General features: G+C 38.8%; 1 protein-coding gene and 2 non-coding genes across 5 annotated transcripts in view; all 3 read right to left on the reverse strand.

The window, feature by feature from the left end:
• LOC120109136 (uncharacterized) overlaps positions 1–27,725 on the reverse strand; it is a 106,478-nt gene that overhangs the window by 57,981 nt on the left and 20,772 nt on the right. Inside the window, exons 4-8 of one of the 3 annotated variants that reach the window (XM_089929634.1) lie at positions 25,791–27,026; positions 21,253–21,323; positions 20,916–21,005; positions 19,653–20,801; positions 17,369–17,695 (exon numbers count right to left, since the gene is read on the reverse strand). In XM_089929634.1, coding sequence (XP_089785760.1) covers positions 17,369–17,695; positions 19,653–20,801; positions 20,916–21,005; positions 21,253–21,323; positions 25,791–27,026 — 2,873 coding nt within the window. Of the gene's footprint in view, positions 1–17,368; positions 17,696–19,652; positions 20,802–20,915; positions 21,006–21,252; positions 21,324–25,790; positions 27,216–27,725 lie in introns of all 3 variants that reach the window. The other 2 variants (XM_089929633.1, XM_089929635.1) reach the window with 2 other exon arrangements.
• On the reverse strand, positions 4,527–4,607 carry TRNAL-AAG (transfer RNA leucine (anticodon AAG)). The gene has a single exon. It is a non-coding gene; the product is annotated as a tRNA-Leu (tRNA).
• Positions 12,146–12,226, reverse strand: TRNAL-AAG (transfer RNA leucine (anticodon AAG)). Its single transcript has one exon. It is a non-coding gene; the product is annotated as a tRNA-Leu (tRNA).

Genomic DNA, 27,725 nt, shown 5'->3' on the forward strand with positions numbered 1-27,725 from the left:
AGAACGGTTGGCAGCGTTCGGCCGATTTTGCCACAAATCGTCCGAGCGCGGCGACCCTCCCAGCGGGCTCCTGAACCTCCTTCACTTTGGTCGGAGGGGACATATCTTGGATGGCCTTGATTTTGTCCGGGTTGGCCTCAATCCCCCGCTGGTTGACAATGAAGCCGAGGAACCTCCCGGCCGAAGCACCAAAGGCGCACTTCGCTGGGTTTAGCTTCATACGAAACTTCCGCAAGGTGGCGAAGGTCTCCTCCAGATCCGCAATGTGCTGATCCGCATGGCGGCTCTTTACCAGCATATCGTCCACGTACACCTCCATGTTCCGGCCGATCTGCTCCTTGAAGATTTTATTGACGAGGCGCTGGTAAGTAGCGCCAGCGTTCTTCAGACCGAAGGGCATTACCTTGTAACAGTACAGCCCCCTGTCTGTTATGAAGGCCGTTTTCTCCTCGTCCTGTGGAGCCATCATTATTTGGTTGTAGCCGGAGAAGGCGTCCATGAAAGACAGCAGCTGATATCCGGAAGTCGCGTCGACCAGTTGGTCTATTCGCGGAAGCGGAAAGCTATCCTTGGGGCACGCCTTGTTCAGGTCGGTGTAGTCGACGCACATCCTCCACTTCCCGCTCGCCTTCCGGACAAGTACGACGTTTGCCAGCCACTCGGGGTAGCTCACTTCCCTTATGAAACCTGCCTCCAAGAGTTTGTCTACCTCCTGGTCGACCACCCGGATCCGATCCGGGGCACAGTGTCTCTTCTTTTGCTTTACTGGTCGGTGGGTCGGGTCGACGTTGAGGGCGTGAGAAATGACCTCCGGGTCGATCCCAGGTACATCGGCCGCCGACCAGGCAAACACATCAGCATTGGCTCGGAGGAATTCCACTAACCGGAGCCGAGCTTCCAAGTCGAGGTTGGCACCGACCCGGACCGTGCGGTCCGGGCGGCCTTCTTCGAGGGGAACTTCGATTACGCCCTCGGCCGGCTCCCCGTGCCGCAAGGCCACTTCGTCTCTGGCGTCAAGGGACTCGACGCTTAGGGCCTCCATGGGCTTCTTCCCTTTGAGAGTTGCTAGGAGACACTGCCGTGCGGTTGGTTGGTCACCTCGGACCTCTCCAATCCCGGCCGCCGTGGGGAACCGCATGAGCAAATGGTATGTAGAAACCACCGCGCGAAGGGCGTTCAGTCCGGGTCGTCCGAGGATAGCGTTGTAGGCCGAGGGGACACGGACGACCAAGAACCCGAGTCGCACCGTGGCTTCTGCGGGTGCAACGCCCGCAGTCACAGGCAGCTCAATGACACCTTCGGCCGAGATAGCGTCTCCAGTGAATCCTATGAGGGGGGTGGATGTTTTGTGCAACAATTGTTGGGACAAGCTCATCTTTTGGAAGGCCTCGTAATACAAAATATCAGCTGAGCTTCCACTATCCACAAGAACACGCCTTACATCATAGTTCGCCATAGTGAGAGAGATCACCATGGCGTCATCGTGGGGAGTCTGAACCCCCTTTACATCTTCATCACAAAAAGCGATTACATTTCCGACCCGCTGCCTCTTCGCGACGGCCACTCCTGATGCTTCCGCCGAGCCCCCTGCGTTCCTCACGGGCCGAGAGCAGCCCCCAGTGATGGTGTGGATCACTCCCGCAACGGGTCGATTCTGCTTCCGAGGCTCCTGAGGGGCCGGGTCGGCCGGACGCGGGTCTGCCGGGGGACGTCGGTCGTTTACATATCGACCGAGACGCCCTCGGCGAATGAGAGCCTCGATCTCGTCCCGAAGCTGGAAGCAGTCTTCGGTATCGTGGCCGTGGTCTCGGTGGTACTCACAGTACGCCCGAGAAGGCCTCCTCCCAGGGATCTTCTTCATCTGCCTCGGGACCGGGAGGTCCTCCCGCCCCTTGACCTCCATGAGGATCTGGGCCCGGGGGGCCAGGAGTGGGGTGTACCGGTTGAAGCGTCGGTGCGGAGAACGAGGGCGTGTGGCGCCGTGGTTCCTTGCTGGTGACGGGCTTCTGCGCCGGCGTTGAGGCGTCGGGCTCCTCCTCTGGGGTGCCTCTTTTCGCCTTTTCTTCTCGGGCTTTAGAGGGGCCTCGGCGGCCTCCTTGTTCCGGTGGGAGGCTGCCTCCTCGGCGTCTGCATACTGGTTTGCCCGAGATAACAGCTCCGGAAAGCTCCGCGGCAGGCGTTTGTCCAGGGAGAAGGTGAGTCTGCCCTTCCGGAAGCCACGCTTCAGGGCTGAGAGAGCCACTTCCTGGCTCAGGTTCCGGACCTCCAGTGTAGCCTTGTTGAAGCGGGTGAGATAATCCCGCAGGCTTTCTCCCTCGTTTTGCCGGACATCAAAGAGGGAGTCGGAGACCAGTCGCCGCCTGCTACTGACGGCGAAATGGCTGATGAAGAAGCGGGTGAACTGGTCGAAGGACTGGATGGAGTTAGCCTCCAGGCCGGCGAACCATGCCCTTGCCGGGCCACGGAGGGTCGCCGGGAAGGCCTTGCAGAGGAGCGGATCCGATGCTCCATGGAGGAGCATAAGAGTCCTGAAACTCTCCACGTGGTCCCGCGGGTCCGCCGCCCCGTCGTAGGGTTCGATCGCCGGCATTTTGAACCCCGGCGGGTTCGGGGTCCGCAGGATCCTCGAGGCAAGCGCCGGCTGGGAGGAGATCTCCAAGTCAGCGAAGGGATCTTTGGAGTGGCCCTTCAGGACCTGGAGTTGTCTGTGGAGATCGTCCACCCGCCGGTCCAGGGAGCGCGACCGGTGGGTGGGGGAGAAGGAGCGGCGCGAGGGGGACCGACTGGAGTGCGGGCCCCTCGAGGACTGGGGTGTCTGAGAACGCGCCCGGGTCCGCCTCTCGTACCCCGCACAGCTCCGATGAGAAGGTCCTGGCAGAATGGACCGCACTCGAGAATCCTCCTCGCGCCGGCGCTCCTCTCCATGGGAGAGGAAGGAGCGCGGGTTGTGAGGAAGAGGTGAGTGCTCGGGGGGCAGCGGCTCCTGAGCCCGTTGCGGCACCCGAGAGATCACACCCTGCAGATTCTGCACTGCCTCCGCGAGGGTGCGAACCTGCTGGGCTAGCTGGTCGAACTGAGCAGCTTCGACCGTCTGAATGGGAGAAGGGGCGGTGGAATGCTGCTGAGAGTGCGTTGGGGACGCAGCAGCCTCTCGGCCGGAGGCGCGAGAGGCTCCGCGACCGGAAGCATTGGAAGCTCCACGACCACCTCGCCGTGCCATTACGATCGTTCTAAGATTCGTCCCTCCCTCTAGCGCCAACTGTTGCTGGTGGTCCAAACCGAGAACGATTGGCACTGCAGTGTGAACGGGGTTCCGTCTGAGTTGTCTTGGTTGGTGTTGGTTGCGCTCCACCTTCCGCCAAGAAACCTGCAAACAAGCCTTGCACCACCACCAGGGTGGTGATGGCCCTCCGACGGTCAAGTCAGAGGAGATTGGAGGAGGAGGAGAGGTGATAATCGCAAGTAAGAGAGTGCTCTGGGAGATATTGCTCACCCCCCCCTTTCTCCCCCCAGCCGCATATATACCTGGCTGGGGGGTCTCTCAGGGGGGTTCGTTATCGTGGGGCACGATGGTGTGGCCACTGACATGGCCGTTACAGGGCATCGTGGAGCAGCACCGGGTACGGCCACGTCAGGGCATAGTGGGGCTCCGCTTTGTACGGCTGATGCAGGAGATCGTGGAGCAGCATCGGATACAGCCGTTGCAGGGAGTAGTGGAGCAGGAGGCCGCGGCGTGCCTCTGGGGAATAGCCTGTCGTTATCAAGAGATCTCCGACTCGGGGTCGGAGCGCTGGATCAAGGGGCAGCCGACTCGGGGTCGGGCTGCGGAGCCGAGGATATCCGACTCGGGGTCGGATTGCTGGATCAAAGGGCAGCCGACTCGGGGTCGGGCTGCGGAGCCGAGGACGTCCGACTCGGGGTCGGAGCGCTGGATCAAAGAGCAGCCGTAGTCTTCCTGGGCGCGCGTGCCGGTCACGTGGGGCATGGCGGCTTATTTCCCCCGTAACAATAATAATATATGTATATTCTAAATATGTGACAAATATTTGTTTACTTAGATAAAATGGACGACGGTGTTTTTTAGTAATTAGTTTTACCATAATGATTAAAACAATATATATTGAGAGTAGGATTCAAAAATGATTTTAGCAAATTGTTTTTTGTCAAAATGGATGGGAGGAGAAATTTTTTAAGTAATTTGCTTCGGTGAAAAATGATTAAAAAACGTTATGTTGAGAGTATGTATATATATGTAAGTATGTGTGTCAATACATACATACATATATATATATATATATTCTTAATATTAATATATATGTATATTCTAAATATGTGACAAATATTTGTTTACTTAGATAAAATGGACGTGGTGTTTTTTAGTAACTAGTTTTACCAAAAAGATTAAAACAATATATATTGAGGGTAGGATTTAAAAATGATTTTAGCAAATTGTTTTTTGTCAAAGTGGATGGGAGGAAAAATTCTTTTAGTAACTTGCTTCGGTGAAAAATGATTAAAAACAGTTATGTTGAGAGTGGGATTTGAACCCACGCCCTTTCGGACCAGAACCTTAATCTAGCGCCTTAGACCAACTCGCCCATCTCAACCGGTTATACTTAGTTTGTTTTTGAAGATGGCTCTTTGTCTGGGTCCCTTCTCAACATCAAATCTTCTATAGCTAGTATTTTTGACCATGACATCTGCATAAGAAAATAGGCGTTGTTTTTATAATTATTATCCGAGTTTCTTGTGTCTGCTGTGGCCATAACAAAAGTTTTTATAAATTGTAGTTGATAGGAATTAAAAAGTGGATACTTATACAGATACCAGTATACCACTATAACTTTATGTTTCCAGAAATCATGTTTTAGTAAATATTTTGTCAGTTTTCAGCAAATGTTTTGATTTATAGTATACTGATCTTGTACTGTCATACTGTATTTATAATTGACCAGTAGGTCATAACTTGTTTCTCTGGGATGCTGATGAATGAGTGGAGGGAGTTCAATATGTTTTACTGGAAAGTATGCCATTTTTGATCGAACAAAATACTACCTTTGAGATTCCATTTTCATTGATACCTTTTCAGCAGATTCAAAATAGCTGCAAATTATCACCCCTTGATTAGATCAAATTACACTTTCGTATGATTTTAATCTCAATTTCCCTCATCTTAACAACATAACAAATCGAAACTCTTTGATGAACTGCATTTGATGCACAAATGCTTCATTGATATTCTCACAAAAAAATATTTTCTTGAGAAATACAGTGGGAGTATCATCCTGAGTCAAACTTGGGATGTCTGCCTTGACGAGTGGGATGCTACCAACTGAGATAAGTTTGGTCGACAATGTTTTTCACAAAAGATGAATCATCTTGGAGGTTCTTTGTTTTGCTCTGTCTACAACATAGTCGAGGCATTTGCATGTTGGCATTTGGTGGATATAAATTAAAATTTCTGTTGATAAGCTTATGTTTAGCTCTTCTTTGCTTTATGCATAACTGGTTTGTTTCAGCCAGAAGTAGATCCTTGGCTGTCAATGGAGGATGTTAATGCATTCTATATTGTACATAAGGGGAATATTATTTCCATTTACTGAACCTTAAGTGAATGTCAAGCTCAAGTTAGCTCTTTGGTAGGCATCTTTGATACCATTAACTTTATGGGGCTGTTATTTCTTTTTTTTGTTGTTGTTTTTTTTCATTTTCTGTTTCTTGTAGTGTAAAGCACTGTGAAGGTTTCCTTTCTTTGGTCTTTATATTCCTTGATGGGTTCAAGTGTCACTGTCCTTATATTTTGTTAAAAGATATGTTCTTTCTGGTCTTTTAAGTTTCAGCCATTGCAAGAGTTGATATGCTCCACTCATTATTCATGTTAACTTTTTGCAACCGCCACTATATTGGTCTGAGCTTATTATAGGATTAGGCATGATCAACATTTGAAAACTACAAGAAGATGATATTTATTTGAAAACTATAAGAAGATGATATTTGGAAAAAAACATATATGCTTGATGCAAAGAGTTCAAACTCATTCTGAAAAAACTAAGAAATATTTGCTTGGATCAACTTACTAAGAACATGACATGGAGTTTCATTTAACTAGGGCAAGTAATTGGAGACATGATAGACTTGGGCAGACTCATTCATGTTTTTCTCTTAAAGCTAGATGTACAATAACTCGCCTTAGTCATGAATCAGATCATTCAGTTTTCTAACCTCCCCTTCATGAAGCTAAAGACAACTGTATTAGTGTGACTTGCCGATAAAGGAAAGGAAGGACGAGAAGAAAATGTTCATGGTTTTGACTCTTTGCTCTAAAGATATCATATTTCCTTATGGAATCTTTAATCTTATACTATTCTGTATATTCATATGTTCTTTCATGTGTGTGCTTCGTTATCTATTTCTTTATGATAACAGTTGTTTTTGTCCAAATCTTCAATTATGTCCTTGGATCCAAGATGCCTCTTGAAAGCTTTATCTAGTCTTTGTTCTGCTTTTTTCCCTTCATTGTCATCTTTGCTCTGTTTTAAAATCAACATATATGGCTTTGTTTGGTTACAAACTTTGAGGACTAGGAAGCTGCAATGTATTGAGTCTAACAAAATATATTAGGTAACTAAATGTTCCAAATTTGGAGTGCTACGTGCTAGTGCTATGTGGGATGAAAGAAGAGCTAGATTGGACAAAAGAGGAGCGAGACTGGTCAATCACCTTCACATGTGTATCGTAAAAGCTAGTTTTACTGAAAGTTTTGAGATCAGTTTATGATCTGGCTAGTAACATTCTGAGCGGCAGGTTTTCTAGAAAGCAAAAAGCAAAGCAAAGAAAGGAAAAAAAGGAAAAAACTTTAAATCAAGCACTTGACGATGTAGGATGACCTTGTAGAAATTTCCATGATAAATTTTCTTGATGTTCAGGATTCAGACTGCTACTCTAGGAATTTGGTCTAATGGTTTTCAAATGCCGACTTTCAAAATTATGTTCAAGTTATTAAATTTATAAAAGGTTATTGTCAATCGTTTGAGTTAAATTTTTATAAATTATTAAACAGCTATTGTCCATCTTGCCTGGAGAGGCGAGCTTTGACACAATGGTAAGATTGTTCCATTGTGATCTAGAGGTCATAGGTTTGAAATACGGAATAGTCTCACCACATGTGGGGGTAGGGCTACATATATCTTACCCTCCCCAAACCATGCGATGGCGGGAGCCTCATGCACCGAGCTGCTCTTTTTTTTATTGCCTATCTTGCAAAGAAGGTGATTCTTGCTTTGGTGGTTCGTTAGTTTAATCAATTTTTTTTCCCAATAGGTATGTGATCCTGCTGTCAGTGTATTTAAGGGTTACACTTTGCATAAAGAAACAGAGGAATATCTTGCTTCTCGCGGGCTTAAAAATGCTTTGTACTCCATTGATGCAGATGATGTAAAAGAAGATTTGTTTAGCAATCTTGTGCCTTGTTGTTTCCAGGTAAAACACTCGAACATAATTAGTGTCAAAAATATCATTTTGATAATCCTTATGTCCGATCAATTTTGATGCTTATCTGAAGTTTAGTAACTTGTGTTAGATGATTTTGAACCATTTCATTGTTGAAATTGCTAGTTATGTATATTTCAATATTGGACCTCTTTTTCTTCACATGGCAACATCATAAGAAGAACATGCCTATTTCAAAGGAAATACGGTGATCGGAGAGCGTATGTTTAATGGAGCCCATAATGGCATGGAATTGTGCTCTTTCCTCTTTTTTGCACGGTAATTCCTCTACCTGATTTCTGAGATTGACCTTTTATCTACTTCACAGTTTCGTACAAATCGTAGTTCCATATATTTGGCAAACTATGGAAGGTCAAAGATTTCAGATCCTTCAATTTTCTAGCTCACTTGTTCTCTTTATTTTTATTTTTATTTTTTTACTCACTCTCATCTGCATGTTTCTGTTGTTCCACAGGATGTAGTTGGATCTAGTTCTTTCTCGACCGAATCCTCAGAGCAACATCTCAATCTAGGGGATCCTGTTGTGGCACAACCAATATCTTGCAAACCTGTAAGTTATGTTATTCCAATGTTTGCATCTTGTGAAATTGTGGTCCTTGTGCTCGAGAAATTCTGCCAATATCTGTTCAGGTCATTCTTGAGCGATGTGTATGAAGATGTGCCTTTGGTTGACATTGGTTTTGCCAAATGGTTTCATGTTAATAATGAACATGCTTATATTGCAATTTGTTACTAATGATAATAGGGTGCAGTATCTTTATTCTAGTTTGCTTATTTAAATTCAATGTTTTAGGTTGATGAACATATTAGTTCTATCTACTCGACAGTATGTACAAATATTGTACAATCATGAATTTGGTAAAAGGTGGAATGTCAAATATTAATAACCTTCATTTTGGCTCACATTCATCTGCATCTTCTTGTTCTTCCATAGGATGTGGTTGGGATCCAGTTCTATCCCAGTTGAATGTTCAAAACAACAATAGAATTATGGGTATTCAATTGAAGTGCAACCAATATCCCACAAACATGCAAGTTTATGTTATCACCAATGTGCAAATTTTGTGGATTCATGATTTTTGTACTTGAAAAGCATCTTTTAATATCTATAAGGGTCATTCTTCAAGGATGTGTGAACAAATGTGCCTTTTGCTGAGCTTGATTTTGCCAAATTTTTCTATATTCAAGTGAATGTGTTACTTCTCGAGATGCTTGATTTCTTTCCTCCTTTCTTCTCCTTCTTATTTTCTTTCTTTCTTTCCTTCATTCTTCTCTCCGACGACAATCCGTCGGAACCGAGCTTGGCTGCTTGTTCTTCTCTCCGACGGAGACGGGGACGGGGATGGGGATGGGGATGGGGATGGGGCGGGCTCAGGCTCGCCGCTCTGGCTCGGGCTCCGTGCCTCCGCGCAACGTGGACCGTCCAACCCGTGTCGCCGTTTATCCACACTTTGTTCTTGCTCCAAATAAAGCAAGTGCTGAAGTCCATCTAACCAAGCAGTCCAAATCACGGTAATCTGGACAAAAACAAAAAAATTGCATCCCAGTAAAATTATAATTTATTTTAGGAAGAACCATGCTAGATGGGGTCGAACCAAGGGTGGGTACAAAAATTTGATATTTATTATTTTGCCAAATACTCTGAATGTTAAACTGCTGCAATATGTAAATAAATATAATTCATAAATTTGTAAATCAATTTAGAGGCAATTAGACTGCTTCATCTGACCCCCTGACTATGATTTAAAATGATCCATGTCTTAACTCCAACAGACTAATGAACAGGGATAAATGGTACGATACAAATTCGAGCCGAGATGGAAACTTTGCAACCAAATTAATACCTAAAAATAGAGGATGTTGTTTGATAAATCCGACTAATGGAGCAAACAGTTTAAAGAAATCTGATACCATCTTGTCTGTGGGAATAAAAGCAACAGCAAGCTTTCCCTCTATCCAAAAAATAAAAAATAAAAATAAACACAAAACCTTCCGATTGGACAAAAAATGAAAATAATAACCATCCTAGGTGGGCTTGATCAATGATAAGTACAACATAAATCCATCTTTCATTATTTGCTGAACAAGTTTTTTTGTTTTATCTTTTTCTTTTTTTCCCTTTGTGTTTTTCTGATAATTAATAACAAGCAGATTGTTGAGCTGCTACAAGATTATGACCACAAATTGGCCGGATCTATCCATGACCAGAATGCAACCTGAGTAGACTACAAATTCTTAATCGGATTGGGGTCAAAAATTGAACTTCATTTGAAAACTAGGTCAGTTCTAGATTTTATAATTTCTAATCCAATCCTGACTCGTCTTAGCTCATGTATCACTCAAGTCTAATTTGGGTCAAAAAAAAAGGCTGGCTCATTCTGAAACTAACCCCTTTGTGGCCCCCTATAGTATAAAAAATATTTTTAATATAAATCTGTGAATCAGACTGTCATATGCTTTAACACGATCCAACTTATGAATGACGATAGTTGGACTCCTACACATGTTCTATTGCTCTTATGAAACTTTGCAACGAAAATACTAAAAAGGTGAAAGTAAATTTTGCATAAAAAACCACTTAATTATGGATTTGTAAAGAAAAAAAAATAGATTTTTCTTTCTCATAACGGCCGACACATTAGAACTTCTTGGATAAGTTTAACCTTGGATCTAAATACAAGATGGATAATATTGCACAAAAAATATTTGACTTTTCTTAATTATTGATTTTTAAAAGACAAAGATTGGACTATTCTTGCACATAAGGATGCACAATTAGAACTTTTTGGATAAGTTTAACCTTGGATCTAAATACAAGATGGATAATATACACATTTAAAATGCCCCATACATGTTTACCAAATACTATACATACATAATTATGTATATATTTATGTATATTTATACATGCAAGTATGTATATATGTAAGTATGTGTGTCTATACATATATATATTCTTAATAATAATAATATATGTATATTCTAAATATGTGACAAATATTTGTTTACTTAGATAAAATGGATGATGGTGTTTTTTAGTAATTTGTTTTACCAAAAAGATTAAAACAATATATATTGAGAGTAGGATTCAAAAATGATTTTAGCAAATTGTTTTTTGTCAAAATGGATGGGAGGAGAAATTTTTTTAGTAATTTGCTTCGGTGAAAAATGATTAAAAAACGTCATGTTGAGAGTATGTATATATATATATATATATATGTAAGTATGTGTGTCAATACATATATACATATATATATATTCTTAATAATAATAATATATGTATATTCTAAATATGTGACAAATATTTGTTTACTTAGATAAAATGGACGACGGTGTTTTTTAGTAATTAGTTTTACCAAAAAGATTAAAACAATATATATTGAGAGTAGGATTCAAAAATGTTTTTAGCAAATTGTTTTTTGTCAAAATGGATGGGAGGAGAAATTTTTTTAGTTATTTGCTTCGGTGAAAAATGATTAAAAAGCATTATGTTGAGAGTATGTATATATGTAAGTATGTGTGTCAATACATATATACATATATATATTCTTAATAATAATAATATATGTATATTCTAAATATGTGACAAATATTTGTTTACTTAGATAAAATGGACGATGGTGTTTTTTAGTAATTTGTTTTACCAAAAAGATTAAAACAATATATATTGAGAGTAGGATTCAAAAATGATTTTAGCAAATTGTTTTTTGTCAAAATGGATGGGAGGAGAAATTTTTTTAGTAATTTGCTTCGGTGAAAAATGATTAAAAAACATTATGTTGAGAGTATGTATATATGTAAGTATGTGTGTCAATACATATATACATATATATATTCTTAATAATAATAATATATGTATATTCTAAATATGTGACAAATATTTGTTTACTTAGATAAAATGGACGATGGTGTTTTTTAGTAATTAGTTTTACCAAAAAGATTAAAACAATATATATTGAGAGTAGGATTCAAAAATGATTTTAGCAAATTGTTTTTTGTCAAAATGGATGGGAGGAGAAATTTTTTTAGTTATTTGCTTCGGTGAAAAATGATTAAAAAGCGTTATGTTGAGAGTATGTATATATGTAAGTATGTGTGTCAATACATATATACATATATATATTCTTAATAATAATAATATATGTATATTCTAAATATGTGACAAATATTTGTTTACTTAGATAAAATGGACGACGGTGTTTTTTAGTAATTAGTTTTACCAAAAAGATTAAAACAATATATATTGAGAGTAGGATTCAAAAATGATTTTAGCAAATTGTTTTTTCTCAAAATGGATGGGAGGAGAAATTTTTTTAGTTATTTGCTTCGGTGAAAAATGACTAAAAAGCGTTATGTTGAGAGTATGTATATATGTAAGTATATGTGTCAATACATATGTACATATATATATATTCTTAATAATAATAATATATGTATATTCTAAATATGTGACAAATATTTGTTTACTTAGATAAAATGGACGATGGTGTTTTTTAGTAATTTGTTTTACGAAAAACATTAAAACAATATATATTGAGAGTAGGATTCAAAAACGATTTTAGCAAATTGTTTTTTGTCAAAATGAATAGGAGGAGATCAGTAATTTGCTTCGATGAAAAATGATTAATAAACGTTATGTTGAGAGTGGTATTTGAACCCACGCCCTTTCGGACCAGAACCTTAATCTGGCGCCTTAGGCCAACTCGGCCATCTCAACCAGTTGCATTAGATTTATTATTTTTGATTATTAAGAATGAAATTACCCGAGCTCAACCTCCCCATTGAATCCTTATCTGGACCAAATTAAAAAGTTTCTAATCCACAAGCTGGGCCTCGATCTGAGCCATTTACCTTAAGAATATGCTAATAGGCTTCGCTTGGTCCTATTATTAGTTCTATATGCTGCTATCTGATAAATATTTCAATCATATACTTCCAAATCAAAATCAGAAATAATTTGCTAAAATTAAAAATAATGTATAAAACTACATAATTCTAACAATTCTAGTAGCACAGTAGCATGTTTCACGCCATTCATCAATCCCATCTTCCAGAAGGGGCATGCAAATTTGATAGAGATACATAATTTGATGGATTCTCTGGTTCTGACTGAAGAAGGAACCTGGAAGCCAGATCTTGCATTTCCTGGTTTTTATGAATCACAGAAGCACCAAAAAGAGCTCCCCAAACACTAGAAGAGGGTGCAACTGGCATTGAATTTATAAAATCCACAGCTTGATTCAGCTATCACGGTGTCGGAGCCGAACCCGAGCCAGATAACGAGGGAATGGATGCCTCTGCCGGTGCCGGAGTCGACAAGCTCGGCGGAGGCCTTGGCCAGGATGGCGAGGGTGAAATGATCAGGAGATTGGTGAGTGCGCATGCGGCGGAAGATGGTGAGGGGCTCGATGAAGAGGCCGGCGCGGGAGTAGGCGGCGAGGAGGGCGTTCCTGAGGAAGATGTTGGACGGGGCGCCGGTGGCCGCGGCGGAGTCGAAGACGAGGCGAGAGAGGGAGGGGAAGCCGAGGCGGGAGTAGGCGGAGATGAGAGCGGACGAGAGGACGGGGTGGCGGTGGAGGCCAATGGGGAAGGCGCGGGCGTGGGCTCGCTGGGCAAGCCGGAGGGCGCCGGCGCCGGCGGCGAGACGGAGGAGGCCGGAGAGGGACCGGACGGCGGCCGAGGGGGAAGGGGAGAACATCGGGAGAGAGGGAGAGGAGATTGGGTAGGGGCTAAGGTTCCGATAACGGCGTTATTCCAATATAACGGCCTCCATTGCCGCCGACTGTTATATCGGTAATCTGAGCCGTTATTTGCCCGATTACAAAAGGGTGATTTCAATTTTTTATATTAAAATACGAGTGTTATAACAGCCGTTACAGCGTTTGTTTTTCCTGGTGCGCAAACCCTTTTAGAGAGAAAATTGTACAAAAAATTGTTTTATTTAGAATAAAAATAGAAATAACAGCAGGTTATAATACATAGCCTTTGCTGTCTCTGATACCAATTGTCGCAGATGAAAGGATGGAGAGGAAGTCGGCTAAGGGGAAGATGGCTTGATAAGGAAAGGATACCCTAGAGTTTATATGTAATACAGATAGCGAAATATTGGCTCTATGACCAACATGTAGACTTATAGCAGGCCATTATAACATTATAATCGTCATCATCCTTTTACTTCCCTGTTGTTAGCGTGTGGTTCCAAATTTTTATTGTTAAATAACAAACATTAGGATATCCGATGTAACATTATTATTATTATTATTATTATTATTATTTATGCAGGTGCACAAACTCTTTTAAAGAGAAAATTGCAATTTAGAATCAAAATAGAAATAACAATCATACCGTACAATGGATTGTTATAAGAGTCATCTTTTATATATATTATTTTAAAATAAAATTTTTTAATTTGTATCTAAAGACTAAAAGTCAAAAATTGTAGCAAATTGTAAGCAATCTATTCTTGTTAGAAGGTTTAAGATGATTTTGTAATCTTACAGCAGCCTGTAACAGGTTTGGGCCCCCTTTGTTATATTATATGTATTATAACAAAGAAAAAGATAATGACTGCAATAGCAGATTATTCAGCGTAAGAATAGCTTGTTATAAAATGGATGGAAGGTAGATAACCAAAATGGTAAAGCTTGAAATGTAACTAACCTTTTTAAATAATTTGAGAGGTCCAAATAGAATTGCTTGCTGAATGAGAATTCGTAAAGCTTTCAAATAATTGAAAGAAGGTTTGACTGATTATGATTATGGTTGCATGAGAACAAAGTGAAAATTGAGTAAAAAAATTGACTATGAATTTCATAAACCAGCTAGATGCATTGTTATCAGACAGATTTCTATGTTATCAATATTGTCTTCAGTTTTATCATGCCATAAATTATGAATGAACCTACATAACACATAATTTGGATCAGAGTTACAGAATCATCTTGAAAAAATAGGATGGAAGGCTTATGCAATGCCTGTAAAGTCAGGAGCTTAAAAACAAAGTAAATCTTTATACAAGTAGGACAAAGCAAACTAAATCTTTCTGAAGTCACCATTTATGATTCGTGAGGCCCAAGATTTTCTCAAGCATCGCAGAGAAAAATAGGTTCCATATAGCGCATTCAACTTTTCAGACATCAAAACTCAAGAATCATATATAACAGGGTTTTAAGCAGACATATATGACGCGTATGAGAAAGATGATGGACAACTCATTTCTTTCAGCCACCTTAGTTGCCAAACTCATTCGTACCACATGTTTGTTACTTCATTAAACAGTCAAGCCGACAGGTGCACCACATATGGAAGCCTCAGGCTAAAATTGATTACAGGGGAGTTATACTCCATGATATACAGAAAATCAAATTCTATTATGTACACTTTCATTTTTTAATGTAAAAAAGAAATTGTCTGAAACCAGGTTTGAACCAGTATATTGTATAATCAATATGGCATAACAAGAAGACTAAACAGTCTATGTCACACAATATATGACATTGATTCCATCTCGAGTGCACTAATGCAGCTGTTGAATCTGCATATGAAACCCCAAGAATGCCAGGTTGTTGCTTTCTAAATAACACAAGAAAAAATATATATATGGGACCTATGACAAATGAATTACAATTAGCAAAAATTCAGAAGAAATTGTTGTCCCCAGCTGTTTGTTTGCTAACTCCCTTGTTCAAATTTTTATGGTCTTCAACAGGCATCCTTCATAAAAATGGCCATCATGATGATTAGTTAATTATGGCTAAATACCCATAAGACCTCAGAAATCCATGTTGTTGATGGCAGCACGGTCACGAACTGACACAATTCTCCCAAGCACCAAACCTAGAGCTGAAGCTACCGCCTCCGGTTTGCTGAGCGTACTCATCAATAACTTTGTGTGCACAGGCATCCCATGTCTTTACGATTTCTCTAAGCAAAAGGGGCTGTGGAAGGTCACGGAGGGACATTCTGAACCTTGACCATGCCTTGACAGAAAGATCTCCGAACTCCTTGCTATAGGAACACATGATTGAATAAGAAAAATTGCAGGTCAGATATAGAAGGGAGTGGTGAACTCAAACCCCCTAAGCATGAAAATCACAACAATTTCATCTCACCTCAGTTCGCTTGGTAACATGTCTAGAAGTATGGGGGATGATTTTGGATAATTGGTAGGAATGAGAATCCTCAGAGGCACAATTGGAGACTGCATAAACAAAATGTTGAATCAATACTAGATAGATCAATGAGGAGTTCATATATGTACCTCTGCCTTTTGGCTATTTAGGGCTCACCATCTGATCTGAAGCGAACTGTGATTTCAAGTTCGGACAAAGAAACACAGCATTAAAACAACATTTGATAACTGTCCCTTCTCCCCCAGCTGCAGCAGCAACCATATCAGCATCTTCACTTGCAGTTATCACCATACCAATCAATTTTTGATTTATCTCGTTGATCTCTTCCAGTAGAGCATGGTTGACCTGCATCGAGGAGATCTTAATAGACAGTAAGAATACCAAAAACTAAGTAGCATGATGATATTAGATGATAGACAATGTGCAACTGTTCTTTCAAGGCTTATAAAAATTTATGTGCACATGTAATTTTAATTTACATCATCTTAAGCCTTGGAACTAGTTCCAGATGCTCGTCTAATATATTTCCATTGCAATTTAATAATGAGAAAAGAAAAGAACGAGTATACAATAATAAAATATCAGTTCACATAGACATGCCTCACCTCTGGAAACCAACTACATAATGCATCTGTCAATGTACTAAAAATAATTTTAAAAAAATCTGCATTTTCTTTCGAAGCTGTAATTTTGTGCTTAACATAAGGTCATCTCCACAGAATTACATCTTTAGAGGATTTGATTATGTTGTTTGGAAATGTACTATTCAAAAAATTAAACCTCATATGGCAGTTTCTGGACTATTTGTTACAAGCCCACCTTATTATCTTGATTAAGCCTGATCTATCATAAATTATTTCTGGAACAGTTCAATCATTATCTAATTGATATCCAAGAAATAAATGTTGTTTTAATTTGTCAAAAATGGAAAATTTCTTTAGTAAGGGTTGCTTTACTCAAACATTAACAATAATCATCTAGCTTTGTCACAATATATGGCATTGGCTTTATGGATTGTAATTAGCTCAAATAGTTTTGACATAGTTTTTACTTTTCCAGGGCCATCCATAGTATTAGTTCAAGCTTTTCCAAATCCTTCTTCACAATCACCATCTACGTGACCTTATGTCTTCTCTTCTATGCTTCTACATCTTTTAAAACATATTAGAACCTATCTTTGCTGGTGCCCCATTAGGTCCTCACTGAATATTGCTCATACCGAATTTGATGATTCTCCCATCATTTCCATAATTTCAGCAACTCCAATGGAATTTCACCCTCGATCTTTCTTTTTTCAATAAAAAAACATAAATCCATGTCAAAATTCTCATTTCTTCTACACCCACCTCTTTTCGTTGGTTCTTTTTTGCTTGCCTATTATTTAGGTGGATTCATGAAACCCCCGAGTCGTTCTATAGATTATCAGCAATACCTTATTTATCACATAAAACCCCAAAGGCACCTCTACGCTTCATCCAACTAGCTCTAGTTCTATTACATATATCTTCATCTATCTCTCCTTATTCTGTATAATAAGTCCAAGCTAACAAAAACCACCACTCTGAAGCATAATTGACCTTTATCCTAGGGGAAAACGGCTTAATTGTACACAAGAATTTATAATTTAGACATAAAAGCTGAACACTGCAGACTTAAAGGTAACATACATTAATAATAGAAAACATTTAGTGATGCTACACAAGAAAACGAATTGGATTATACCATACCTCAACTTTTTGTCTCTTGAAATTGGATGTTGAAGTTGATTCAAGTTCAGATTGTTGGAAACTATCACTCATGCTGCCAGCTGATGGCATAACATTCAAGGGCCTGGCAGTTATATCACGCTTCAATTTTTTTGTCATATTATTTCCATCCTGTGACATGAGTTCCTGAGCTTCCAAATGGAAATTTGTTGAGGCAACTAAATCTTCACCAAGAGCAGCTCTGGAACCATTTCCAGGTGCTGAGCCTGGTATTCCATCAATCATGCTGATAACAGAGCGAATATCATTAACAGAGGAGCTCAGCTTCTTTGGTGATAAGGATTGTACCTGAAAGAGTAGCAAAAACAATAAAGTTTTCATACTTCTTAAAACTTCGAAAACATACTGCATATGCATGCTAACATATTAGTAGCTAACTTCTTATCTATACAATTGGTACCAAGCAAGGAATGCCGAACCGGCCTGTACCAGCCGGTTCAACCCATACCGAACCAGTACCGGCTCTGACCGGTCTGGTTCGGTGTTAAAAATTGGTACCGGCCAACCGTACTGGCATGTATCTTCCAAATATTTTGGATGCGTGAATTAAGCTAAACCAGTGGTACCGGTTCGATACTGGTTCGGATCGGTACCGGCGCCTACCAATACGTTATATTTTTATATAGGAAATATTTACAACACATGAGGCATACCTTTAAGCAAGCTGTTTAAATATTGATACAAGTGCAGCAACAAGACAGTCTCTAGACCAGAATTTCGAAGAAAGTAAATAGCCCTAAATAAAAAAATAACTTTTTCACTTCCTGCAACTGTAGCATGCCAAAAGGCTGGACAACAAGATACATAAGAGCCTCGATAAATTAAAGAGCCCTACATTATTTTGCAAATGCTTGAAATTGTTGACCAACATGATTTTATCTTGTGCACATATAATGCTCTTTCTCCACTAAAAATGTTTAACATCCAGTCCTTGGATGTCCCAGGCAGACATATAGACCGGCCTCCAAATATAGTCAATTCAAGAATTTATTAAAATAACCATTTGATGGATGAAACACCCATCCAAGCATCTAGAGATTCTAGACAGCCATTCGAATGTTTAGATAGCACTTTTAAGCATTAGTAGGTTGTAAAAAAAGAGCATAAAATCTAACAATTGAAGAAAAGAAAAAAGAAAAGGACATGCACCGGAAAACCTTCTCATCAGATTATGCTATAGTTGAAAGCAAATCTATTATTTACTTAATCAAATCATGAATTAGAAAATGGTTGGAATCAGATTCTGGACAGCCCAATATTTAATAAATTCACCCTAACCAGTAAATTTTGCCCTCTACCAGTGTACATCCAGTTCATGGAAAAGACCAGGTTACCAAATACCAACCATAACAGGTCAACCGCTTGTTGAACTAGCTCACACTAGTTCAAGCAGAACTGGAAGCTGTTTCTTAGTTTATAAAAAAGTAATTTCTAAAATTTTAAGGAAAAGAATCAAGAAGAAGAAAAAGGAAGAGAAAAAACGGAAGAATGTGAGAAAAGAGTAAAAATTATGAAATATTTAAAAATCGGGTTTGAACTGATGAGGTGATTGTAAAAAAACACAAAATTTCTGGAATTAAGGAAATTCCTTTTGACCTCAACTGATATGATTTCTTTTTTTCAAAGAGAGACTGTAATTCTCTTGCAGGACCCCCAATCATGATAACATGTTGGATTGATGATTGAAGATTGAGATCACTTTGACTGGGGCTTACACTTTGACAGCTCCACACAAGATCATCAATCTATTCAATCAGCGATTCCATGGAACTAATAGGAGCTTCAAGAGGCACAAGAATGCGTATGGGAAATGGCGACATCAATCACCAAATAACCTTGTAAAAACATGGCTTTTGCAAATAAAATGCAAGTTTAAAATTTTAATAACTTCAGATACATGGATGTCTGAATGAAATTTTTTATTAAATGATATCAAAAAAACATGTCCCATATTCAATGTAGCCTGTAACTTCATAATGATTAAAAGTTAATATAACATGTAAGTAACATTCATAATGACTACAAAAATCTAGCTTTACAATGTGAAATGCAGCAAAATCCTCATCAATAAACACTTACAAAGTTTTAGCTATATTGCAGATGTTGAGAATCAATATTTCAGATCCATGAATGCAAATAATTGAACATAGAAAATGGTCTAATAACTTTTCTTGATTAATTACCAAGTTTTCACAAAATCATATAAAGACCAATATATAAAAGCGCTTTAGAAAAGTTGACTGACCGCTTTGATTAAGCGATTTATAGGCTGTTCTTTGGCATTTGATTTGCCCAGAGTTGTAAATACAACATTCGCCTCACACCCATCTGGACTCGAAAATTCTTCAAGCAATTGTGAGGCTGAAATCCCAGGTGTAGAGATAGTAATAGGATGACTTTGAGGGGAAGAAAATGCTTGTTGATGTCCAATAATTACAGCATTTGATAATGATGAAATGCTAAAATGTTTCTCAGGATCTCCAGGTACTGGAGAGGGAGTTGTGGGAGCATCAGGAGACGAAATAAAGGTTGAGTTTGCAGACTGCGAAGGTGTTTGCTCTTTTGGAAGAGATGACAATAGAATGTTCTGATCAATTTTTTGAGGCGATGAATGCTGAGAAACTTGAGGTGAAGTAGGTTGAAGGTTTTGAGGAGAAGAAATTGGAAAAGAGACACCTGCCTTAAGTTGTTGATGAGAATAATTATGGTGCTGACCTGAAGGGTAATGTTGTTGATATAATCCTGATTTGATGCCAGAGCTTTGTCTCCCCTTCAACTCATTTACATCATTTTTTTGATGCTGTGGCATCTGGTGCAGCGGCAACTGTGTCACTTGATGTAGCTGTTGAGATGCACTGATGGTAGTCTGCAAGGATCCAACATCATCCTGTTGCACCAAGCCCACAGTTCCCTGTTTCATGGAGTCCAAAGATCCTTGCTTCGTTGGATCCAAGCTAGGAGTTGGCTGCAGTGTATTTGCCATGTTCTGCTGTGTTGTTGGAACATTAACAGCCGTTGATAAAGGCATGGATCCAAGCTGCATGCTTGGTGCAGCAGCTGACTGCATTGATGCTACCGAGCACGGCAAGTTTATCCGTTGCACCTCGTTTACATGATTATCATGCTGCTGCAGCTGAGAAACTTGAGATGGTAGATGCTGTGGCATGGACTGAGAATGTCCCTGAGGCTGAGAAGGAACACTCCTATTCTTTCTTGAATTTATGAAATTGCTCATAAAATTCTGAAGCAAAGGAAACTTCCTCATCACATCAGAATTGATGTTGCTCTTAGATGTATGTAAAAGATTTAATATGAGCCGTGATGCAGACTGGCACGATTTTGCTTTTTCAAACTGTTTTGATTGTTTTGTTGCCGCCGCATTGACACCTTCATGCTGTAGAAATAAGGGGGGAAAGGGGGAAGACAAGATTGATTAGCAGAAAAAAACTAGATTTTCAAACATTTCTTCTATTTAACTTGTAGGGAAATCTAAAGCTTTATGGGTCACCAGATATAATATATGAAACTGCGCAATCTTCAGAGTAATCCTTCCATTGAATTCATTGAGCTCTGTAGAGTACTTCTTCCAGGACATTATCTGCAATTGAGGAAAACCATCAAAACTAATAGAATGCAGAGGTGAAATCTCTAAGTTTCTTTCTTATGCTAATTTAATTTTTAAATTAACCAACAGATTAAACTTCATGGGGCATCTCTATTCTTTTGAAAGAACAACTTAGGTCTGTCTAGCACTGCAATGAATTTTCATTTATGCAAATGAATAATATAAAACACAAAAAACATATCAATGGAAATTACAAGAAAGGAAAGCTGCGATAAGTCACCTCTTGATAGATTTCCTCTTGCCGATCAACGACATCTGCATTTCCAATCTGTGCTGTAGAATCCACCAATGCTGTTGTTTTTTTTTTTTTTTGAAAAAAGAAAACATTTAGCTGAAAGAAATAGGCATTAGGCAAGTAGGAATATTTCAAGGGAAACCCAAGGCCAACAAGATAGACATTAAACAACAACTGCTAACAATCTTTCAGCCACAGGATTCAACTTAGTTAACCAATAAAAAAATCATATGAACCAAAATTATGTAAAGCCATCCAAAATATCATTGTGCCATAACACAAATGGAAAATTATTATTCAATAAGCAGAACAAAACCTTATCTTAGACGTAAATAATTCTCTGAATAGGACTTCTACTTTATTTACTGGCGGATCTAAATTCCGGCATATTATAAGATGAGAGAAAATTTAACATGAAGTTGAAAACCCATTCTATCACAACCTTACTACTCTAAAAAAAACCCGAAAGCAATAAAATTGTACTTTTAGGATGCCCGTGGAAGAAATCTCTAATGATTTATTAAGTATCAAAAATAATAGAAATAATTTGGTTTTTGAAATCAATTGTGCATCAACATCATTGCAAAAGTTTCAAGTCTAGATGCAATTCACAAACTTCTAAGTAGGTCCACCATCTACCATCAGAATTGCCCATGGAAAACTATCACATAATATAGTCTGCAGGTAGTAAGTGATTGATGAATCCTAATGACTAAAATACCATGTTACATCCTGCAGTGGCTCATACTGTCACAAGAATCCGGCACCTCGCACCCCCTTAGGACTGATCCCTAGATCAATGGACCTAAACCACCTTAAACTGCTATAAACCAACTTCTAATGAACCACGCACCACTTGACACCACTAAGGACGAGTTTGAAGGTGTTTTCACACCTTCTGCTTATTCTTGCTTAGTACATATACAACCCATAACATAATTCAATGCAGTCATCCCGTACCAGCCAGTAACCAATACAAATCTGTACATCGACTTAAAAAACCTTGAGCTGCACATGGTGAAATAAAGATATGTTTAGTGAGAACTAGTTTACCTCACTATATGAAAAATTTTATAATGAGCCATCCAACCCTAGGACTTCTCCAAGGCTAGGACAACTGGTAGAGCCAGTATTTTATTGAAGGGGGCAACAACAAACCCATGTTAATCATAAAAAATGATGAATTTAGAAAAGACACATTTTCAAGAGTAAGTTAGCACAAATGACACATCAGATAGAAAATTTTTATCATACTTTTGATGACATTCCAATTCAGAAAATCCTCCCCAGCTTTACGGCATGGATATATGATATGATATGGCACAATATATACATATTAATCAGGCAATTTAAAAGATAAATAAAATATGATATAGCTAAGCTCACTATATAAAATAATTATTTACATGTACATAAATAAAGCACTCATAGATTATAAAGGGTTATCACAAAAATAGCTTACACTTCATACAATAAGATCAAAATCCACAAACTCTATCATTCAGTCATCATTCAACTTCATGGGCCATAATAAATCTCAAACAATGACATCAACATGGGAATCTGAAATTAACTATCCATTAGTGAAACATCAACATCCATCGAAAAGGAGGAAAAAAAACCTGCTTATCATCCCTTGAGGTATCGAGGAATTATTCCCAGGTCTATCCATAAGCACATGGAGCCCTTTTATTTTTACAAAATAGAATACATAAGTACTCGACACATTTAGTAGCCGTATCCAGCAATTAATGACATTCATTACATATTCGGAATGGGCCCAACATGCAATTTGAAGGCCTTTTCTTGCTAGTTCCTAGCCTTAGAGGTGTTTGAAGAAGGCGATTTATGTATCTCCATTTTCAGTTGTTATAATTTATAAGTATTCTCTGCAAAATAAAAATAAAAACTTATATATCCAAAGTCTCTCATTATATATATATATATATATATATATATATATATATATATATAACGAAGACAATAGATAGAGAGTAAATCAAAGAAATTAAAGACAAGCCATACGTACCTAAGCTACTAAGAAGACCACTAGTAGTAGTACTCCTTTTATTTTTCTTCTCTTCTTCTTTTAGTTCCTCCTACCATTCATCTCCTTCCTCTTTCACCGATTCTTCGTTGTTCTTTCTAGATTCTACTTAGATCTATAATTCTAGTTAAAACATACCAATTTGGGAAAGAAATGTGCACTAAAAAGGAAGTGGCATGGATGATCTAGGATATTCTGGTATTGTAGTAAATTTAGATGAACATAACCACATGGGACTGGATGTTGATGATTGGATAGCAAAGTTCCTGTTGTTCATTATAAAAAAGCCACCTTACATCCTTGAATGGAACGACAAAATGTTGCCACAATACTAAGCAGGCAATCTTATCCAAAAACCTAAGCCATATTTGATCAACAAGACAATTTAGAATTTAGGGAGCAAAGCATCATATATTAATCATTCTATAAAAATCATATATTGTAAAGGGTGAAATCACCCCCCAGATCCCTCCTTCCTCACCTATGATGCCCGCACGAAGAGATGGACTCCTCATTGTGTATTCTTCACACTTCTCTTGAGCCTCATTCAAATGAAATTCAATTATTGACCAATAAAAAATTATCAAGATTCAGTATTGATGAAAATCATATTCAAAATCTAAAACAGGACCTGGATGACATCCAATACCTAAGAATTTTACAAACAGACGCTTCCTCACTTTTGGCAATGTTTCGAGAAATGCAATAGTTTCAACTCCACGCAACTAAAGATAAATCACACATTTTTCAATATTTTAAAAAAGGTGTTGCAGCAAAGGGAAAGAAGATTCGAAACAGGAAAGACTTTTAACGAGGAATAGGACCAATAGTATTTGAAGTAGGTGGTTCATAATGTTATCAGGAGTAACAGCAAGAGTTTAGAAAGTCCAAAGATCAGACCTGAGAAAAGAAAAGGATAACAGAGTTTCCCTAAGTTATTTGACTTGTAGAGATTCCTCTCATGTGATAATATCTTATCTAGAACTGTTGAGGATATTGGACATCAGATGTACCAGGAATGATAATTCAGAATAACTTCCACCAAATAAATGGGAACAAACTTGAGTACTTGACAAAGCATCCAAAGTAGAAATAGCAATAACTTTGGTTAATTATTAAAAATAAAGTATCAGTTAATTTGAATTCACAAGAGCTTACAGTTTAATAGTTAGATTTAAGACTCACTATGAACTTCTCTTGATAGGACTAGTGGTTGGAAAAAAAAGCATGCTAAAGGTTGAAAGGTAATACACAATGTGAATTGTGAAGATTTTATCTGAAAGATAATAAAAAACACAAAATTGTCCAAAATATTAAGGGGCTGTTTGGTTCCTTGCGAGTTTTACTAAAATATATACCATAAAACATAATTCTTTGTAACATAGCTTTAGGAAAAGCAATGGGAGACTTGTTTTTCATAAAATTCATTTTTCACCCTATTAATTTTGACAAAAAAGGTGTTATGGAAACCAACCAAACTGCCATCTTTATAAAAAAATCAATCATTTTGAGCTTATTGTGTACCTCTTTTAAATAAAACCAGTCAACCAAAAAGCCCCTATGGGTTTCCAGGTAAGTGTCTCCATCAAACAAATTTAATATATTAGTTGGAAAAAAAGAGGTGAAATGCACAGCAACTTATCCGTTAACTCAGGTGACAATGCCTTATCAGATTATGTTGGAATACATCAAAAGATCTGTTATCAGTAAATACTTTAAGGCCAATCTGTTAATTATACTTTAGGCATAATTACGCAAATAATCTTAGAGTTTAAGCAAGCAAAGGAGCAACATAAATGCTTAAAGGTACAGAAAACTGTAAAATATTTTTTTTTAATGGAGAGTTATGAGAGAGAGAGCGTCAATTAAAAAGCCAATCCCAAAAGCACATGGGATGACAGAGCAGGAGGGATAATTTTCCAATGTGTAAGCTCGTGTATAAACATCCAAAGTAGGTAGAAACAAACAAAAGAAATGGATTCAAATAGGTTGAGACATCAAATAAATATACAATTCCTACCATGGAAAAGAAGAAATGATGTATCTAAATTATAAAGATGTTGTAGCAACAGAACTTCTAATGCATAAAGCAAAGATATAATAAGCAATTGACATGATAATTCACCATAGCCTGTTTCAAAAACTCTGAAACTCATCACAACCTTATGCAGTGAATCTGGGAAAAAGGAAAAACAACACAGAGCAGGTAAATTCCAGAAGCCATTTGACATGAGAAAGGAAGAACCAGTGTGATTCATAAAAAACGAACAATATCAATAAAGGGGATAGAAAAGGAGTAGAAAGCATAATAAACTGCGGAAAGGGTCGCAAGATTCATAAGAAATGAACAATATCAATAAAGGGGATAAATAAAGAGTAGAAAGCAGAATAAACAGTGGGAAGGGTTGTAAAAACATAAAGGGCATCTAGGACATCATTTAAAGTTTTAAACAAAACTATTTATTCCCCCACTTACTATTAGATGTTGCCTCTGGAAGCCCTCTTTGTGACTGAATATATGGTCTCTGCTCTTCAATCAAATTTTGAGGTTGAAGCAGTGCGCCTGAAGATTGAGGCCTTTGTTGCATCTCTTGTTGTAACAAATTTGGCTGCTGATGCATAGCCAACTGTTGATGCAATCGTGGAGGCTGAGACTGAACCTGAGGCATCAGTTGTTGTTGAGATGACTGGTATTGGGACAGCCGACCTTGTGATTGTAAGAATGTAACAGTTGGCTGCTGGATTCGTTGCTGTGTTACAGCCTTTGTTTGTTGTGAGGAAGGCACTGTGCATTCATTTGGCTGCATGTTTGAGGCACTAGAATGGGATCCAAATATCAACTGCCGCTGTTGCTGTTGATGTGGTTGCAGTTGCGGCTTCAGTCCGGAAATGTTACTTTGCGACCTTAATTGCTGCTGCTGATGTAAAGATATAATCCGTTGACTCGACTCTGGTTGTGCTTGCTGCATGCTTATCAAACTAGTTTTCTGGCCTGGTAGTCTTTTCTGCTGCTGCTTCATGTTCAAGGCACTATTTTGTTGTCCAAGTAGCTTGGAATGTTGCATATCTGAGATACTTGAGTGCTGACCCATTAGCTTCTGTGATGACGACAAGATAGATTGTTGAGGAACAGAAGTACACTCCTGCTGAAGTGAAGATGATTGTTGGTGTATAATAGGTTGTGCCTGCTTCTTCTGTCTTGCAACTAACTGTGGATGTTGCTTAAGTGAAGATGGTACACACTGTTGGATTTGATTTTTCTGAAGGTTGGGTTGTGAAGCTGACTGTGTAACTGTAGGCCGCATCTGATGGACCATGGACTGGCCTGATTGAAGACTGGATGTCATTTGCATTGAAGGTTGCTGAGAAGATTTCACTTGGTTAAGATGCAAAAAATTCTGCTGCTGCTGCTGCAGATGCTGCTGTTGGATCTGTGCTTGCAAGAGTGAAGGATGAGAAACATTCTGTTTCAGAATTTGCTGCTGAAGCTCATGTTGGTAAACAAATGTGTTTTGTGATTGCTGTTGATGTTGTTGGGAAATGAATGCCTGTGGTTGTTGTTGCCTACCCCAATTCTGCCTTTGTCCATTGGCATATCTTTCTGGTGTTAAACCTTGCCCTGCAGAACTACTAACAAAGTTCTGTGATACGCTTGATATGCTCTGGAAATGAGAGGTCTGATCAGCATTAGCCACAGTGGACCGGCTGAATCCTGAAACAGATGACATCGTATGAGAAAGACTGGCAGACCCCTGTGTAGTGGCTAATGTGGCTTTGTGCTGATGATTCTGGGGCAAGAGTGGTGGCAGCACTGGAGACTGATTCACATGAGACATAGCTAATGATTGCCCTTCATAGCTAACTTGTGACTGTATACCAAGCGATGCGGTTGGAGAAGACTCTGAAAGAGTTGTCAGTTAAATAGATATATCGTAGATATGGAGTAAGAACATATCCTGTTAAAAGCCTAAGTCCAAAATTTTTCATTATGGTTGCATGAGATAATATGTCGAAAGAAAAATATGAGGTGAAGAGCATCGCATGGTAAAGTTTTACTGTTATTATTTGTTCAAGCTATGTTTATGGCCCATTTATTAAGGTCACAGTACAAACTGTTTCAGCAAGACCATTCTAATTAAAAATTTAATGTTTTATCAAATTCAGTAATTTAAAAATACAACAAGATTAATGAGGCATATAATTCATGTACTACATCAAGATTAATAAGATATTTCATGCCAAAAAAATCATGATAAGGTAACAATAAACTGCATTTGCTTTTAATTTCCATCCATCTAACACAACAAGTAGGCAACAATTTTATCACCTAAGTTCATAAGCTAGGATGAAACTAAATCCAGAAGTGTCTTATGATCCAGGATTGAAGTATTTTGCATCATAATTGTGGCAA

This window comes from Phoenix dactylifera, chromosome 3, assembly GCF_051530095.1.
Source record: "Phoenix dactylifera cultivar Ajwa chromosome 3, Ajwa_hap1_PhDact_Kaust_v1.1, whole genome shotgun sequence".
In the NCBI taxonomy this organism is placed as follows: domain Eukaryota; kingdom Viridiplantae; phylum Streptophyta; class Magnoliopsida; order Arecales; family Arecaceae; genus Phoenix; species Phoenix dactylifera.